The sequence below is a fragment of the Pygocentrus nattereri genome, chromosome 9 (assembly GCF_015220715.1).
Source record: "Pygocentrus nattereri isolate fPygNat1 chromosome 9, fPygNat1.pri, whole genome shotgun sequence".
Taxonomy (NCBI): Eukaryota; Metazoa; Chordata; class Actinopteri; order Characiformes; family Serrasalmidae; genus Pygocentrus; species Pygocentrus nattereri.
Window position 1 is genome coordinate 34,655,027 of NC_051219.1, and position 18,921 is coordinate 34,673,947.

The 18,921-nt window shown below is 39.1% G+C and overlaps 1 protein-coding gene across 6 annotated transcripts; it reads right to left on the minus strand.

The window, feature by feature from the left end:
• Positions 1-599: 599 nt before the first annotated feature.
• osbpl2a (oxysterol binding protein-like 2a) lies at positions 600-15,804 on the minus strand. 6 transcript variants are annotated; one of them, XM_017708779.2, is made up of 15 exons: positions 15,689-15,792; positions 12,444-12,520; positions 12,115-12,221; positions 10,215-10,326; positions 9,992-10,067; positions 9,643-9,777; positions 9,468-9,565; positions 8,559-8,741; positions 8,291-8,398; positions 8,014-8,103; positions 7,641-7,764; positions 6,591-6,713; positions 5,044-5,167; positions 4,323-4,413; positions 600-4,228 (listed from the first exon to the last, which is right to left on the minus strand). In XM_017708779.2, the coding sequence occupies exons 3-15, from the start codon at positions 12,149-12,151 to the stop codon at positions 4,126-4,128; spliced, it is 1,404 nt and encodes a 467-aa protein (XP_017564268.1). In that variant the 5' UTR covers positions 12,152-12,221; positions 12,444-12,520; positions 15,689-15,792; the 3' UTR covers positions 600-4,125. The 6 variants fall into 6 exon arrangements, with proteins under 6 accessions (XP_017564268.1, XP_017564260.1, XP_017564282.1 ...); XM_017708771.2 differs by having other exon boundaries at positions 12,413-12,520; XM_017708793.2 differs by having other exon boundaries at positions 12,413-12,520; positions 15,702-15,724.
• Positions 15,805-18,921: the final 3,117 nt, after the last annotated feature.

Below are 18,921 nucleotides of genomic sequence, written 5' to 3' on the forward strand. Positions count from 1 at the left end.
AATTTCTTGGCATTTTGCAATTCCAGTATACACAGTACTTGGTAACGACAAATCCTGCTAAAGCCAAATGGGTGGTGCTTTAAATCAACTGGTCATTCAGCGTTACTTGCATTGCTCTGGTTGTTCAGTCATGCAGTTTGAAAGCTGTGTGAATGCTTAATTGTATATTCTGAATTACCACTGAATTAACCTGTAATGCTTACTTGTCGTTAAACAATATCAAATATACCTTATCTGCATCTGTACGTTTAATTCAACAACAAAAAGCATGATAATACAACTTAAGAAAGCTTGTGAACATCTGAATAATCTCCAAAAAAAAAAGATAATAAAATAAAGAAGGCAATCCCTATATGAGTCCAGAGAAGCCTGGCTCTGGCCCCGGAGGGACGAATTCCAGTCATTTTCAGGATTCCTTTCCTCTAATGAACCTGAATCTCCAACACATCAGGTAATGACCAGGTTTAGGAGGCTTGTCTGAGCAGGGAAATCTCCAACCTGTGCACCCCTCCGGGATCAGCGTCAGGCACATCTGTGATTAGTTTCTCACTTGTTTCCCAGGTGATGTCCCCCCATATAAATAAAACAGATGTACACGCTGGAATTCACTTTCTTTAATTGTAGCTATCTTATATATAGTATTGCTAATTAATGAATGGCCAGTTTTACATCGGGTTAGACAGCTTAAGTGCATCACGACTGACAATTTACGTGATCTATACAAAAATAGTAAAAAGTTACCCATAAGTGAAACTACATAAAGCCTACGTAGCCTATATGGCATGTCCAAGTTCTGTTTGCACTGCAGTGGGTCACATGACAAATGTCAATCACCAATAACAAATACTCATTCACTCACTCTCGCACACAAATATACAAATGGCAAACTGTAATAACAACAGGCTCCCACTTTCTTCACGTCATATATATATACACGTTTGCTTTACATAGCTTCACTTTGTAGGACCTGGCGCAGGTCCACCTTAACATGAACTTGTGAGTATTACAGCAATAATGACAGATGGAAACAAAATGTGTGACAAAAAAGGGAATTTCACATTATTTCAGTGGCTTTAAGCTGGTTATCTGCAGAGAATGAAAAGTAACAAATTTCTTTCAGAGTTACAACTCTGCCATTTAAAGTACAGGAAAAAGGACAATAATAATGTACAATAAGTGATGGAGTATGACTAGATCATGTTTAAACATACCAGAATATACTCAATAAATTGACTACTTTTTATTAAGCAAGATATGGGATGCCTATTCAGATTTCAATACACTAGTGTAGTTACATGGAACGTATAACTATATGACACATTTATGCTACTTGTTCTAGATGTGCTCCCTCTAATTTCACATCTGGTAACCATGTTACTGTTCTAGTCATATACAGTTGACCCCAAGCAGCCCATACATCAGCCAAGAGTTCAGGCCAAAACATAGCACACAAGGTGCTGTGCAAAAAAGGCCAACACAAACCTTTCAAAACCGAATAACCCAGTGAGGTTCAGTCTTGTCTTCAAAGGACCAGTGAAAAGCACTCAGGCAACAGACTGACATCAGCCACTACTTTAAACTGCAGTTTTCTTGAAATATGTTTTCCTTCGGAGGTCCCCTTGTGAGCTGTAGGTGGAGTTATATCCCAAAAATAGTTGGAATTCATTTTTACATTGGCACTTTTCAAGCTCGCTTAGAATTAAACGGATTGTTTTTGTTACTACACATTTCATACGGATGTATGTAAACAGCCTCTGTTCTGACTGGCTGCCTCTTTTAAAAAGCAGGCCTGCTGAAACACTATAACTTTAGCATGAATGGTGCAGGGCTATAGGCTGAATTGGCAGATATATAAATTTAGATCAATAAAATTCAAAATGGGCTGTTTTTACTTTACCACTGTTTGCGATCCTATGTTTAATATATCAAAACTGCATGAAAAATTCAGTTTTCTGTGATTTATGCTCTTCAGTTACATGGTTTGGTGTTAGCTGGGCAGAACAAAAGCACCAGTCCTTTGTGGACATGGCTGAACTCAACTGGAATAGTTCAACATGTTTGACACAGTTGCGGAAGGCCAATAGCATTTTACACGAGAAGGAACATTCATTGACACAAATCTCCTAAAGATACAGTTGACAGACATTCGGATGGATGTTTGCATAGATATTTTATTTATGTGTGTATGTAGACTATATGTCCAAAAGTATCCAGACACCTTTTCTAGTTAGTGAATTAAGCCACTTTATGGCACACCCATTGCTGATAAAGGTGTACAGCTTGTATAATCTCCATAGAAAAACACCGCCAATAGCATGGGACACTCTGGAGGAACAACACATGAGCCTAATCATCCCCTTCGCCAAGCATAGACTACATGGGTTTAAAGCCCCCCCAGCTCTGGGCTGTGGAGCAGTGGAACGGTCTTCTCTAGAGATGGAGCTTCATCCAATACCTTTAGGATGAGTTGGAGTTGTCTTTGAGATCCAGAGATAATTATCCAACATCAGCACCTGACCTCAGTAATGCTCATGTTTCAATGCAAACAAATCCTCACAGCAAGTTCCAACATCTGGTGTAAAACCGTCATAGTAGAGCAGAGGCTGTTTCTGTAGCAAAGAGGGGACAAACTTTATATTATTACCCTTGATTTCAGAAGAAATGAGATGAGTAGGTGTCTAGAAACCTTTAGACATTGTCTGTGTGTGAACATGTTTGACAGAGTGGGAAAGGAACAGAAACACAGTAGTTGAGTTTTCAAGCTAAAAATTGCTTTAACTTTCATAATCCTTTGAAATCATCTCATCAAATAGTCCTCTTGGTAGTGCATCATCTTTGTTTACCTTTTTATGAATCTTTCAGCATGATCCAAAAACATTTTAGAAAGAAAACATTTAGGTTTAGGTTCTTTTTAGGGAGTAGTGTATTAGTAGAGTATTCAATGTGCATATATGTCGTGTGTGTTAAGGTGACACATTCATTAGCCACAAGTGCTGTAAATGTTAAGATATTAGCACCCATCTCCATTGAATGAAGCCTGTTTGTGCATTAGTGTGCGCAACTGTTGCAACGCATACTTGCAGTCCTGATGAGTTCTATGGCTTTAGTTTCTACAAGGAAAGGGTCACTTTGGCAACCATAATAAACTCAAAACATCAATGTTTACAAAGGTTACAATAGACTTCTTTGCTGTTAATAAGGTTTGTCAATTAGCCTTCATACCTTTAAAAACTCTTTGTTTACAAAGTAAACATTGTCATAAGCAGCTCTCATATTTATCTAGTCATAAAAATCAAAACGCTTGCAACATTGCTGAGCATGCATGTGAGGAATGAGCATGCAGCCTTGAGTAAAGTCCTCTACATATATGGAGACAAATAAAGGTGGCACGAAAGAGCCCACTGAGACTTATCACTGTGTCAGGGCTGGTCTGGAGATACTAGACGCTCATCTACTGAAGGTAACAGACCAACTTTAATGCAAGAATTATTCAGTGGATGTCCCACAGTCTTGTTTATCATCATAGAAGTCACATTTCTGGATAAGGTACTTAATATCATTGAAGTGATGCAATTTGTTACATCAGTCTGAGCATAAATATCTAAAAGAGCGTCTCATAACATGCTTAGTCAGCAACGGGTTCAATAATCAAAAAAACGCTCCATCCTTGTTAATGCCATCACTAACAACTTGTACCCATATAACACCTGAGTATAACTAGCATGATATATAATGGGGGAAAGAGGTTAACAATAACCATTTGTATACTGAGGTTTACACTGAACTTATCATAAATCTACCTTGCATGAAGAAAATGAAAATCATTATGAAGGCATATAAGGCATTTCCTACCTTTCAAAAAAATAAATAAATTCAGTCATAATAAGTGCAGAGTGTCAGATTCCAGTATAAAGATTCGGATTTAGGGGAGCGGAGGCTCTGCTTTTCAGTCCAGTAAACCATTCATTCTTTTCTCACATTTTGATGGAGAATTAAAAAAAAAAAAAAAAAAAAAAAAAACACACAACAACAACAACAAATAAAGAAATAAGCTTATTGTTGCAAGACAATGATATGGGCTGGAGACCAGAGGTATATCAAAACCCTTGCCCTCTTCCCAGTCAATCAGTAGATGTCAGGGAGGTCAGAGTACTTCCTGTCAAAGTATCCACCCGTGTAGACCCAGTCTGAGGTTCCTGTGTAAGGGTTCACTCCCTGATGGAACCATCTAGAAAAGTGGAAAGCCAAAAATGTTACATGGGGGCAATTTTCCAAGAAGCTCTGAACACATACAGACAGAGTTATAATGAGTTAGGCTTCACCTGGTGGACCAGTCCTCCCCATCTTTAGCCCGTTCTCTACGTGCAGCTCTCTGCTTCTCCTCCAGCCTCTCCTTCTCTTGACTTGCAGTGTCTAAAAAATATGAAGAGCAACATAAGTTTGAAGGTCAAAAGCTGTGTAAATTCAGGCATTGTACAGTTCACCCTGCTGTTGGGATTATGAAGCCAGGAAGCATGTATGTATGAATTATCATCATCATCATCATCGTCAGTATTCTCCAGTTGCATTCCTCTTATATAAGCAATAATTCAAGACATTTTCATGACACACAACAATGTTTCATTTTTCTAAGAACCTGTAGTGCCACTACTACTACTACTACTACTACTACTACTACTACTACTACTACTACTACTACTACTACTACTACTACTAAATAAAGTGGCCTAACTGTGCTAACTTCTTAATAAAACATGTAGTCTGCATCCTCCAAGTACTAACGATATCCACAATACGCTCAGAGAAGTGTACTGTGACAATTTATCAAGATAACAATAAAATATTGTCATATTGCTCACCCTTTTATCTAAGCTCAGAGCAACAGAGTATCTAATAGAGTAATGGTTGCATTCTTTAGATTTTGTTATTAAAAATTTCATCATTTCAGCCTTATAAAGTTCAGGGTGTCAAAAACTCCTTACAACTGTAAACACTGTAAGGACCAGTTTCGTATGCTGGTGGTATAAACATAGATCTTTTTACCTATGTCTCCGTTTTCCATGGCTCTTATGTCTGGTCGCAGGCGACAATCTGTAGGTGCTATGACTCCCTCCATGCCAGGCTCCAGCTCATTCAGTGTCATAGCAAAGCTGGTGAAATTATACATCTGAACACAGAGGACAGCACATAGACAGAAGTATGAGAAGGATTTCATTGTTTGTTCTTTAAATTCTTTATGACTGAGTTAATATCCTTTTACAGTTTTAAAATGTATTTTATTTTCATTCTATCTATGTACACTATATTTCCAAAAGTATTCGGTCGTCTGCCTTCACACACATGAAATTGAGTGACATCCCATTTTTAATCCATACGGTTTAATATGATGTCGGACCACCCTTTGCAGCTATAACAGCTTCAACTCTTCTGGGAAGGCTTTCCACAAGGTTTAGGAGTGTTTTTATTAGAATTTTTGACCATTCAGACACTGATGTTGGACAAGAAGGCCCGGCTCCAGCCACCACTTTAATTCATCCTAAACGTGTTCTATTGGGTTCAGGTCAGGACTCTGTGCAGGCCAGTCAGGTTCTTCCACACCAAGTTCACTCAGAAAATCTCTAGGTCTCAGCCCAATTCCTGAAAAACAGCCCCACACCATAATCCCCACTCCACCAAACTTGACACTTGGCACAATGCAGTCAGACAAGTACCGTTCTCCTGGCAACTGTCAAACCTAGACTCGTCCATCAGATTGCCAGACGGGGAAGCATGATCAGTCACTCCACAGAACACGTCTCCACTGCTCTAGACTCCAATGATGGCGCTTTACACCACTGCATTCAACGCTCTGCATTGCGCTTGGTGATGTAAGGCTTGGATGCAGCTGCTCGGCCATGGAAACCCTTTCCATGAAGCTCTCTACGCTGTTCTTGAGCTTATCTAAAGGCCACATGAAGTTTGGAGGTCTGTAGTGATTGACTCTGCAGAAAGTTGGCGACCTCTGCGCACTATGCACCCCAGCATCCACTGACCTTGCTCTGTCATTTTATGTGTCCTACCATTTCATGGCTGAGTTACTGTCGTTCCCAACTGCTTCCACTTTGCTATAACACCACTGACAGTTGACTGTGGAATATTTAGTAGTGAGGAAATTTCACAACTGGACTTGTTGCACAGGTGGCCTCCTATCACAGTACCATGCTGGAATTCACTGAGCTCCTGAGAGCGACCCATTCTTTCACAAATGTTTGTAGAAGCAGTCTCCATGCCTAGGTGCTTGGGTTTATACACCTGTGGCCATGGATGTGATTGAAACACCTGAATTCAATTATTGGGATGTGCGACTGAATACTTTTGGCAATATAGTGTATGTAAATCTGTAGTGATGTCCAAATGTAGTAGTGGAACTGTCTATGCACAAACTGTGATAAGATTGTAAGATCTTTATCAAATTAGAGTGAAATGTAGAACAAAACAAATCTACTAAAAATGGAGGACCAATCGACTGTAGAGGCCCTTCAGTGAAGTTCAAGAAAAAAATGAGAATCTGTGCAGAGGGGTAGAGGAGGAATACCTGTAGTTTATACTACCTGTGCTGAGTGTGCAGGTCTCGGGGCTATCCTCCACTGTAATGTACTGCCTGGAATCATAGTGACTGTCTCCTGGACATCTGGCATTTCATCAGCATCAACAGCACCGCCAGTATTCTGCTCCTTGGAGCAAATACACAGTGCAGTTAATGGCCTACCCCCAAACGCCATCTCACTGACTACAATTATGTTTGCCTTTAAAACAGATATAATAACTATACACAATATAAAAACAGTCAATTTATGCTATGGTTAAAAATAGCTTGGAATACTATTCAGGAACTTTCTCAGCAACTTTTTCAAGGACTAAAATAATTGTTGATACTGTTTTGCATATAAAATTACAGTGTATTTACATGCATGCCAAAATTTATAATGCAGAGTCCTTAATCCAAATAGTCACAAACACGAGAATACACAAAGCTAAAATCTTCAGACAAGTATATATGTGGATTTCATAGCTAAGAGAGCAAATAACTCTAGTGCAAAATCATCAAAGCATGGAAGGAAGGGGGATGGGGGAGAGAAAGAAGGAAAGAGAAGGGGAAGTACATCTGATTTATAAAACAAATTCTTTAAATAGTAATATATGGTGAAGAATGAACAGTAGAAGACAGAGTTACATCTTATTATTATTGCGAACATTTAAGCAAGAGAATTATGCTAAACCCAGATGCGCCCAATTCAAAACATTACTCCTGGTTTATAGTGGATTGAAGTAAATCATTTTTGTGCTATAATATTTAAGTTTTTTATTTTTTTAAAACAACCAAATTTAAAATATCTAGCCCCGCAAGCCCATGGTGTTGCACTTAAATTCCAGTTATAGCTAATGGGTTTATATGTTCATGGAAAATGTAAAAACAACAATCCTGTAATTATTGTGCCAGTATTAAAAGTATACTTAAAATCTGTAAATGATTATTCTTCTATTACACCACCCAGTTCAGGGATGATAACTGTAGAGTATTTATCAGTGCCGGTCAGTTTACTAACACAACCCAACATCAAATGAATCAGTATTAGAACCACTGTACACCACCACCTTACCTGTTTGTGTTTCTTGGTATCACCATTTTTCTTTTCTGCCTTCTTGTTTGCTTCATAGACCTTTGGCTCTATAGTGTATAAACACTCTGTCCACTTCCCATAGATAACACGCCGCTTCTTCTTACTGTGCAATAAAAAATGTAAATAAACCTCAAACAGCCACAAAAGCCACAAAAGCACATAACCAAATATAAGCAAACAGAAAACATGATTAAAAGGAATAACATATGATGTATTCTGATATTTAATATTTTGTATGGAATCAAATGTAACTATTAGTCCAGAGACTGATTATTAGCAGCTTAAAAGCTGTGAACTGTAGGGCTTGACAGCCAGACATTCTGCTTGATATTTGATGCAAGTGACTGCTTACTTCTTGTCCTGGATATGTCCTTCTACCCGATGCAGCTCTTTGCCAAACATACCACATGGCTTAAAATTCAGCACACATTTGTCTCCAGTGCTGGCACACAGAGAAATATTTTCAGCAAAAAAGGAAGTCAAAACAAATGAACATTTTACCCACAAAAAAGTGAATGCGTCTTGTCAAATAATGTAAAGAAAGGAAATGTACATCTATCATGATGTTGCTCCAAGTAAGAAAGCATCCTTTTTTTTCGGTCACTGAGATAAAACGTGGATTTAATTACCTGTGGTTGACTATCTCCACTGTTCCATACTGCTCAATCCACAGTTTGCCCAGGATGACATTATGCACACAACACATTGGGTTTGTCCAAGTGTATGCTTCCTTGTGCCTGCAAAGGATAAATTTGCTTAGTCATGCATCTGGTTTACACTTCAGATCCTACACAATCTTAACCATACAGAAATAACAAAAAAGATACAGCATTTCAGATTCACAGTATTACACAAGGGCTTTTTGTCCTGACCGTCAGTTTTTTCATAAATACTAACTTGGACAGCTCCAGTGTCATAGTGCCTTTCGGTTCAGCCTCAACACTTTTGCCCCAGAACTTCAGTTTAGGATAAATGGAACCGTGGAACACAAAGTCCTGGCTGAGCGATTCAGCAAAGAAAGCACTGATTGGTGGATGGTGGCTAACCTGCTCTGAGATCAGTCGGTAACTCTCATCTTCCCTAAAGGAAAACATCACCACAATTTCAACAAATTAAATACAAAGCGATATGAAAAAATACAACACATAGTATGTACAAACACTAAGGTGCTGTTGACAGACAGAGTTAAAATATGAGACTTGAGAATTGTTCACAGTGGTGGTGATAGGAATCAGACATCTGAAGAGTTCCATACCTCTAAAAGCTACATCACAGTGTACTACATCACAGGTTATTACATGAAATTATGAATACACTGCCTGATGCCTCAGAAATTGCGCTGTAGATGTTGGGAGCCCTGGTTATTGTCACCAATTCAAATGAGTGTGTTTACCTACAATGCAACATTTCACATCACAATGAATGAATGACTGTTTACATCTCAACAACTAAATTATGCATCTTTTTTCTTAAATCTGCAGAATTCCCCTTTGAGGTGAAAACATTAAGGTTTATGAACAATATTTAGTGGTGTTTGGTACATGGGTTATTGTTTCTAAGGAAATTTCTTTACCACTGTTCATATGCTTTTAATAGCGGTTTTAAACTCTTCTCCCGGAGGGCCTGAATCAAGCACAGTTTGCTGATTTCCTGGCTCAAACACGTGAATAACATCACGTCAGTTAATTACACGGTTAAGTACGTTTTGTTGAGGGAAATCACTCAGTGTTAAATTTTGTCTCTCCAAAAACAGAGTTTGACACCCGTGCTATGTTATATGCATGATTGTATTACTTATAGGCTTACCTTGTGAGCTCATAAGTCTCTCCTAGCAAAGGGTTAAAAGGCTTTCCAGTTCTATCCCACTGTGATGCCACAGCAGACACAGCAAATGCAGCAACGAGCTAACCAACAAAAAAAGGGGATCAGCACAGATTATATGTGTCTGAATGTAATATATAACTGGGAAAAGAGTGTTTACCTGCATTCGCTCTATCGAATCTGACATTGTGCAAGCTTTGTGAATGAGGTATGCATGTTCCATGTACTCTGTAATTCTCTGTAGGAAGCTCAGCGGCTCATTAAAAACAACAGGCATTGTTATTTTGGAGAGCTCCTGTTCCGTTCACAGGTGGAAGTAAAAGGCAAAAACAAAAAACACACACAAAAAAACAACAATGGATTAACAGAAGTATAGCAAGAATATAACCTCATTAATGATTTATTCATGTTATAGGGATTGATTAAGCACTCATGGCTATAACACTGACGACCAAGACTACATCCTTGTCCACATCATTCCATTACAGTTACCATGTTATTTCCCTTACCATGCCAATGCATTTCTTCAGGAAGCCCCAAATACTGAAATCATTTCTTGAGAACATGGGAGCAGGGAGGGTTGTTCTGCGCATGAAGAAACATGGACACATTCAAGTCCCATTAGATACAAACAATGCATGTCTTTTGTATACATATAACCTCAGACACACCATATAACATGTTTATTTGACGCTAGATGTTTTAACGGATGCGTAGACACTTGTTCCATACCTTCGCTCCCATACTCCGTTCTCTGATGGCACACGGCCATTTGACGTCTGTTTCCCCTCATACACGGGGGCATCTTTAAAGCTAACCTCACAGGAGTCATCTGATTCCAAACCTGAGAGAGGGAAAAGATCACAAGGGATTACGAGGGAGGAAAAACAAACACATTAAGACTGTAGTTAACTTTGCTTAGAATTATTATTGTACCTTTGCGTAGGGCTAGGTCAAATCATTTGACTACTTAAGTATTCTTTTACTATGATTGTATTTTTTTCACTATTTAGCATTTTGAAGCTTTTTAAAGCCACAATAATTATAGCCCAAGCTACAAAAAAGGTCATCAGCAAATTTAGCACAGTTTTTTTAATGTATGCAAAAATTAAAATTATATAAAGCACATGCCATTTAGCTAAATGCATCGTAAATTCCTGCCATCCATGTCACCTCACCTAAGAGTACAACGATCTGCACCACTTTCTATGTGGTGACTGAAGTTAAAAGTGTAAAGATGCCTGAGAAATCATGTGTAAGAGAACTTGATCTTCAATAAGTATAACGATCTTTATCAGTGTACCATCAATCCAAACTACCTCCAAATCAGCTCAGTCAAATTACCATCTCATGTGGGATTAGAAGATCTTTTCTAATGAAATATTTTTATAGCGAGATTAAAAATTAGCACAACTGAACTGTTTATTTTGATGGACTCACAATGATAAGATTTTACAGCTGTAAAAGAGAAGAGTCTCACTTACTTTTAGTGCAGCATCACATTATTTTAGTAAATTCTGATTTGAGGATGATGAGCTATGCTGTAGAAAATGGGACTCTGTGATCTAACTGTATTTCTCTTGGGGTGGAAAAAAATAATTGGTTCTTAGACACATCACAATGTTCTCTTAAAAAGATTTTGAATTTGAAATGCATGTTTGCAGCCACAAACTATCGAGTATATTATGTAAAAGACACAAAAACTTTGCAAACTCACCCTTATCTAAAAATGTAGCTTTGTTTAGCCACCAGCTCAAGAGATGCTAATGGCTAATCCAGTGATATTTAGCATAAGGCTTTAAGGAGAAATTACTACTCAAAAATGACCTGTAAAGTTCACAAAAGCTAAAATACACTTAGTTTCCCACTGAGCAACATACTGTCCAAGATATTTTCAGTACAGCTTAGATGGCTTAGATGAGTTGTAAAATTATGAAAATGTAATACTTTACTGTTTCCCACAGGCATTTATAGCCTATAATTCACAGTGCCTCTGTTAAAATGACAGAAAAAAAACCCTGTGTTTTTATATGTAAAGCTTGTGGACAGGACATGGCTTGGGAACTTACTTACTTACTTACAAGAGCACGTGCTGCAGTCTTAAGGTTCCCCAGTAGGGAGGCAATATTATCACGCAAGTCGCTTTGGTGTTTGTCATTTTAAGAGAATAAACAGCCATGGATGTATGTATATAGGCTAACATAACATACAGACTGTGCTAATTAGTATTAACATTATTTAATACATGCTTTTCATTAAATCAATGAATGTTGAAAAAGCATGTCTAAAAATCACACTGTAGACTCCAGAAATTACTGACATGCAATGAGATGCATTAAGGATTGTTTTATAATCATATCTTATCTCCCTGAATTGTGAAGTGCATAATGGTTCCCACCTCTAATTTCTATGGAGTTTATGCTTCACTTGCACACAACTGAAAAAATACATTATTACGATTTGATGCAAGTCACGTGTCTATCACAGAGGTGTGGACTGAAACAGTGATTAAAATGGAAGGTTTGTTAGATGGACAATTAAAAAGACTCTGTTGATTTTGAGAACGAGTACTGAAGCTCTCATTCAGAAATGTCATCCAGAATCTGCCAGCCCTACTACTATATATTCCCACCTGTCTCAGCATCATAAAACTCCTCTTCACTGTTCATGATGGACAGTTACTAATGACGATGTCAGTCAGAGTGCATTGTTCCTCCACATCAGGAGTCTGTAAGATTTCTATATGGAAACAAAAACACAAACAGTTAAATGAGAAGCTTCATTGCATATATGACAAGAAAAATTGTGATAAAATTTGTAATCTTATGTAAGCTGTACCAAACTGAATGTATGCAAAGCCATCACATGGAAAGGCAACAGCTAGGAGCCATAGTACTAAGTAAAGTGCATAATATATGCTGGATGAATACCTCACACATGCTATACAATGCTGGTCCTTACAAAAGTCAGCTCTTTTGTCCCTTCCTCAGATCATAGCAGTGCTGGGCAGTGCATGAATGCAGTGCGTCACCAATGAGCTTAAACAGAAGTTATATAAACAGTACAGTACATTATCCAATAAAATATTTTAATAACCACATAAACTCTTATAAAAAAGGCAAAAACATACCTGCAGCCTTCAAGCAGCTGTGCCAGGTGATAAGGTCTAAATAGAGCCACCTAATCCTAACCACAAACCGAGAAAACCAGAATCCACCTGCCATTCAACCAGCCATCTTAGGTAACTATCACACTGTAAAATATAAATATGACCAAGAGACAGAGATCTTACTCTGAGAGATGGGGTCTGTTGCTTACAAGCCTGTCAAATACCTCCAGAAACTACAGTTCAGCACTACAAACTCATGAAATTATATTCCCTCACTTTGCCTGCTGAGTTTTTAGCTATTCAAAACAAGTAAATGACTTAATATGCTCCACGCAAGTGCAATAGTCAAAGCAGCATGCAACTGACTGATAACTTTGAAAGGGATATGCAGAACGGTCAACAAAAGCGGAGCTACAGCAGTCTAAAATTCAAATAGCCTACTGCAGGAACCACTCCTAAAAAAGATGCCAAACTAGGCATCAAACTAAGCTACATGGTTTTAAAGAACAATACTTGCTTATTCACAACCTCAGATCAGGTAGTTTTTCAGTCTTATTAACATACAGAAGTATCATCAGAGCAAAAATTGTAAAACCATGAAACTTGGGGATCAATAATACGTATGATATTTAGCTTTCCTAATGTTTGCAAACAAGTTGGAACGGAATTTCACCCGCAAAGCAGTTGCACCACACAGAAACAAGTCCGTCCTCTTTGTATTTTACCACAACAATAGAACCCTGCATGCATGTCTGTCAAAAGGAGCAGGGGTGCCAAGTGCCTGAGTCAGACTCGGGTAACACAAGACTTTCAAGAATCAATGATCCGTTGCGCAGATAAACAGCTGACCACTGTTTCTACAAGACAAGGTAAAGGTCCCACAGTGATATAACCGATACAGTGCTGTGCAAATGTCTTTGGCGGCCATGAAAATTGTTTATTTGTGTCAGCACTAGGTGTAATTTTGTTGTTAAAGAACACTAACATTAGAATAAACACAAATACACAAAACAAATAAAACCGAACACTTATTTTCAAAAATCTTAATTACTATCTTTGTTAGAAGAATAAAGAATACACACTTAATGTGTGACTACTCACTATACTGCAATCATTCAATAGAATTGTTTAAATTTATCAGCAGCACATCTGATTTATTTTAATGAAGGATTAATGAGATAAACTATGTTCCTTATGATTCCTCTCCTTGAGAAAGCCCTACAGTTACAGTTACCATACAGTACATAGTTTATATCATCAATCATAACACAATGACAGACAGACTGGATTCACTATGTAATGTTTATTTGTATTCATTGTAATGTTAGTGTTTATTCAAACAAGTATACACTTAACACCTAAATAAACAGCTTTGTGTTATTTTCTCTTTTCCTCAGTACTGAGTATTTTCTTGCAATCTCTCTGCATTATACTTCAGTTTGGGTAGTCATAGCTGATCAAAGGTAGATGTTCACAAGCACACAGACAAGAAAAAACACTTCCCATAGTGACAACACACTCTTCTAAATACCATATGCTTCATTAAATCTGTATAATGAAGTTACATATTTATAGTAACAATAGAAAGGGAGAGCAGATCTCTGCGCAGACTGAAAGCTGATATCTACAGAGCTAAATATGGTGACTCTGACAACAGTCAGCTATGCTGAGGTCTTCAAGACAGTAAAAGCTCTGCACACAAATAATATTGGCACAACACAAGTTGTGCAAATTGAAATAACCATTTCAGACCTTTTCACCCTTCATTAACAAACAGCTCTACCTGGCTACCAGCAGCCACACCAGGTCACAGCACTGATGTCCTAAATGCCAATGAAGATAAAATAACAATGGTCAGATCAATACTAAATTATCCTATTAAGAATTAATGGTTATAAGTATGCTGAACACTTTAAATAGGTATGTAGTGAGAAGGCCTGTAATTAGGCTAGTTTAACACTTGAAAAGCATATTACACGAAAAGGTCAATAAAAAGGCAGATACAGGGGGTAAACTGGAAAGTTTAGTTCAGACCAATGCAAAGGCTTTCGAATACAATTTTATTTTTATGGATGCACTGATAAAGGAGGTCTGGGCCAATGCGGACACCTGCAACTTTCAGTGCACGTGTCTAACAATGCAGATGTATAAACATTTTATAAAATATACAAACTGGTACTAGAATGATTTGGACAGCATTAATGAGTAAAGTTTCGTATATTTGTAAAGTTACAAGCGAAGATATTTATAATATGGAGACATTTCAACACAGTAACTCAAAAAGCTGCCAAACATTTCTGCTGCCCTAGAATTCCTCAAACAATTAACTACTAATACACATATGACTGCAATAACATCCAGGAACCTTTTTCAGAAAGGTTCTATATAGAACTGTATACAACATCTCCATCACAGTGAGGATACATTTTTCCCAGTAAAGTACCATGTACGCATGATCTACACAGAACTCATGGTTCTAAACAGAACCACTGTCTTTAATGCATTTTCCTATTTTCACTTTAGAAATGACAAAACATTGACCCTTTTCAATGCGCACAAAAAGACCAGGTATCAGTACTGGTGTTGAGATGCTGGCCTTGGTATTAGGAAAAAAAATAAAAGAGCAGCAATGATATCGGTCATCCCTACACAGGACACAACGGCTTGTCAAGCTGACCTTTTTGGCGCACAGAACTCCAGGCCACCCGTTTCACACCACACCGTTACAAAACAGTCAATAACGCCGCTGTAGCGGAGCAGGCAGGCTAGCACACAGGACGGCTGGTAAGTTTGGCATACTTTGGCACTTGTGCTGCCGAAAGACGTAGAATGCGCTTTCGTCTGAACAACAGCAGCTAGACCTCTCTGTTTTGACTCGGTGTTGAGCCTCAAAGCCAAGCGACCCACATCTTTAGTGCTGCCACCAGCTGTCGGAGTATCTATCGACGATAGCTAACCTAGCTGCTAACCTACTAGCGAGCTACGTGCACACAGCTTGACTGCACCTCAGGCGAGCCAGTCTTTAACACGACACTTACACGCTGACAAAACACATATATAACACCTTTGTTTTCGAGTTAGAATACAAAATACATACTCAAATGTCTTACATCACCCAAGATCCAGCTTCTTATTATCTTTCCTGGGAGTGAACAGATAACAAGCGTCCAGTTTGGAAGACTGACACGGGGGCGGGCCTATTTCGCAAGGCCCGGAAGATTGACAGGCGAGCTAGCCAATAGACTTACAGAATGGTTGCAGATATTTTCTAAGAGGCGGGCCGACGTCTGATTGGCAGAGCTTAGACCAATACGAAGCAGATGTAGGGTTATACACAAATAGACGGGGTTTGACGTTACATAAAGGGGAAGGGACTAAAAAGGCATGGATGGGTGTTATTTATAAGTGCTGTAATAAATATGTACCTTGTCAGCTGTGCTCTTTGACCGAAGTACAGCTAGAAGTACAGGGTGGCTAGCTAAATACTTAAATACTTAATGTCATTCTTTTATTATCACAGAACCTTGGACTGCTTTACTGTTGCTTGCGCCTTTTACATCTGACCATTATTATTTTATTTAGACCAAAAGGATACAAAAAGAGAATAATGGGGTCTAACAAACTTCAGCTTATATGCTGGTAGATGCTGGATATACTGAGAAGTACCACTGCGGTGCTTGAGGAGCATTTGGACATGAAACTCTTTACTCCTACTCAAGATTGCTTTTTGCTGCTACTTTCACTTTTAGTTGAGTCACTATATCAAATACTTTTACTATCAAATGATTTTAGGTGACTCTATCCACCTCCTGCAGCTACTATAAAGGACTTTTGGCTATATGTGATAAACAATGATATCTGTGACAAACAATTATATTTGGCCTACAGTAGGTTGCGGAAATAGCGTGAGCCAAATAGCGCAACAGAAGTAAATATGACAAGGAGAAAGGCCTTAGCTTATTATTATTACTTCTAAGTTGAGGTCTAGGTGGTCTATTTGCCATAAAGCTTCATTTCATCTTGGATTTATTAATGCTGTAAAAGTCCTGACACTTTTCCAGACAGATTGCTTCATGACTAATAACATGCTTTTGCTATTACTGTTTTCCTGGAGGCTACATCTACACCTCAGAGAGCCTAGATTTTCTGCAGTAGTCTCTTCACACAGGTTCACTGTTGCAGAAAACTTTTAGTAGTATTTGTAGAAATTTATTTTGTGACCTGTGCTGCATTAAATCTTTAAACATTCAATTTAATGTTTACTAAAACTAATTCAAAATAATTCAACATTGTCTTTTTTTAATTTTCCACTTCTTGAAAATTTTTTCATATACTGCTTCCACTACTTTCCAGCCTATGTCTGAAGTTGCACTTATCATCACCAGAGGGCAGAACAGGCGAAGAGGACAAACAGGCTTATTTCTGAATTCACTTGGTTTCTCATAAAGCCAAATGAAGGGATGAAGATACAATATGTTGTAAGGTATCTAGATGGAGGAGAGGGGGAGAGGGGGAGAGAGAGAGAAGGCGAGAGCAAGAGAGAGAGAGAGAGAGAAATGGAGAGGGGGGAGACGGAGAAAAGAAGAGAAAGACAGAGAAAGAGACAGAGAAGGAGAGGGAGAAAGAGAGAGAGAGAAGGAGAGGGGAGAGGAAGAAAAGAAGAGAAAGAAAGACAGAGAATGAGAGAGAGAGAGGGGAGAGGGAGAGTGGAGGGGAAGAAAAGAAGAGAAAGAGAGAGACAGAGAAAGAGAGAGCGAGAGAGAGAAGGAGAGGGGGGAGATGGAGAAAAGAAGAGAAAGACAGAGAAAGAGACAGAGAAGGAGAGAGGGAGAGGGAGAAAAGAAGAGAGACAGAAAGAGAGAGAGAGAGTGAGAAGGAGGGCGGAAGAGAAAGAAAGTCAGAGAAAGAGAGAGAGAAAGAGAGGAGAGGGAGAGAGGAGGGGGAGAAAAGAAGAGAGAGAAAGACAGAGAAAGAGAGAGAGACAGAAGGAGAGGGGGAGAGTGAGAAAAGAAGAGAAAGACAGAAAAAGAAAGAGAGGAGAGAGAGAGGGGGGAGAGAGAGTGAGAGAGTGTGAGAGAGAGAGAGAGAGAGAGAGAGAGAGAAGGAGAGGGGGGAGATGGAGAAAAGAAGAGAAAGAGACAGAGAAGGAGAGGGGGAGAGGGAAAAAATAAGAGAAAGACAGAAAAAAGAGAGAGAGTGAAAGAGAGATAGAGAGAGAGAAAGAGAGAGAGAGGAGAGGGGGAGAGGAAGAAAAGAAAAGAAATAAAGACAGAGAAAGAGAGAGAGAGTGTGAGAGAGAGCGAGAGAGGGAGAGGGGGAGAGGGGATAGAGAGAGAAGGCGAGTGAGAGAGAAAGAGGGAGAGGGAGAGAGAGAGAGAGAGAGAGAGAGAGAGAGGGAGAGAGAGAGGAGGGGGAGAAGAGAAAGACAGAGAAAGAGAGAGAGGGTGACAAAGAGAGAGAGAGATGGAGAGGGGGGAGATGGAGAAAAGAGATAGAAAGAGAAAGAAATAGAGAAGGAGAGGGGGAGAGGGAGAAAAGAAGATAAAGACAGAAAGAGAGAGAGTGAAAGAGAGAGATAGAGAGAGAGAAAGAGAGAGAGAGGAGAGGGGGGGAGGAAGAAAAGAAATAAAGACAGAGAAAGAGAGAGAGAGAGCGAGAGAGGAAGAGGGGAGAGGGGAGAGAGAGAGAAGGTGAGAGAAAGAGAGAGAGAGAGAGAGAGAGAGAGAGAGAGAGGGAGAGAGAGAGGAGGGGGAGAAGAGAAAGACAGAGAAAGAGAGAGAGGGTGACAAAGAGAGAGAGAGATGGAGAGGGGGAAGATGGAGAAAAGAGATAGAAAGAGAAAGAAATAGAGAAGGAGAGGGGGAGAGGGAGAAAAGAAGATAAAGACAGAAAGAGAGAGAGTGAAAGAGAGAGATAGAGAGAGAGAAAGAGAGAGAGAGGAGAGGGGGGGAGGAAGAAAAGAAATAAAGACAGAGAAAGAGAGAGAGAGAGAGCGAGAGAGGAAGAGGGGAGAGGGGAGAGAGAGAGAAGGTGAGAGAAAGAGAGAGAGAGAGAGAGAGAGAGAGAGAGAGAGAAGAGAAAGACAGTGAAAGAGAGAGAGGGTGAGAAAGAGAGAGAAAGATGGAGAGGGGGAAATGGAGAAAAGAGAAAGACAGAAAGAAACAGAGAAGGAGAGGTGGAGAGGGAAAAAAGAAGAGAAAGACAGAAAGAGAGAGAGAGTGAAAGAGAGAGATAGAGAGAGAGAGAGAGAGAGAGAGAGAGAGGAGGGGGAGAGGGAGAAGAGAAAGACAGAGAAAGAGAGAGAGGGTGAGAAAGAGAGAGAGATGGAGG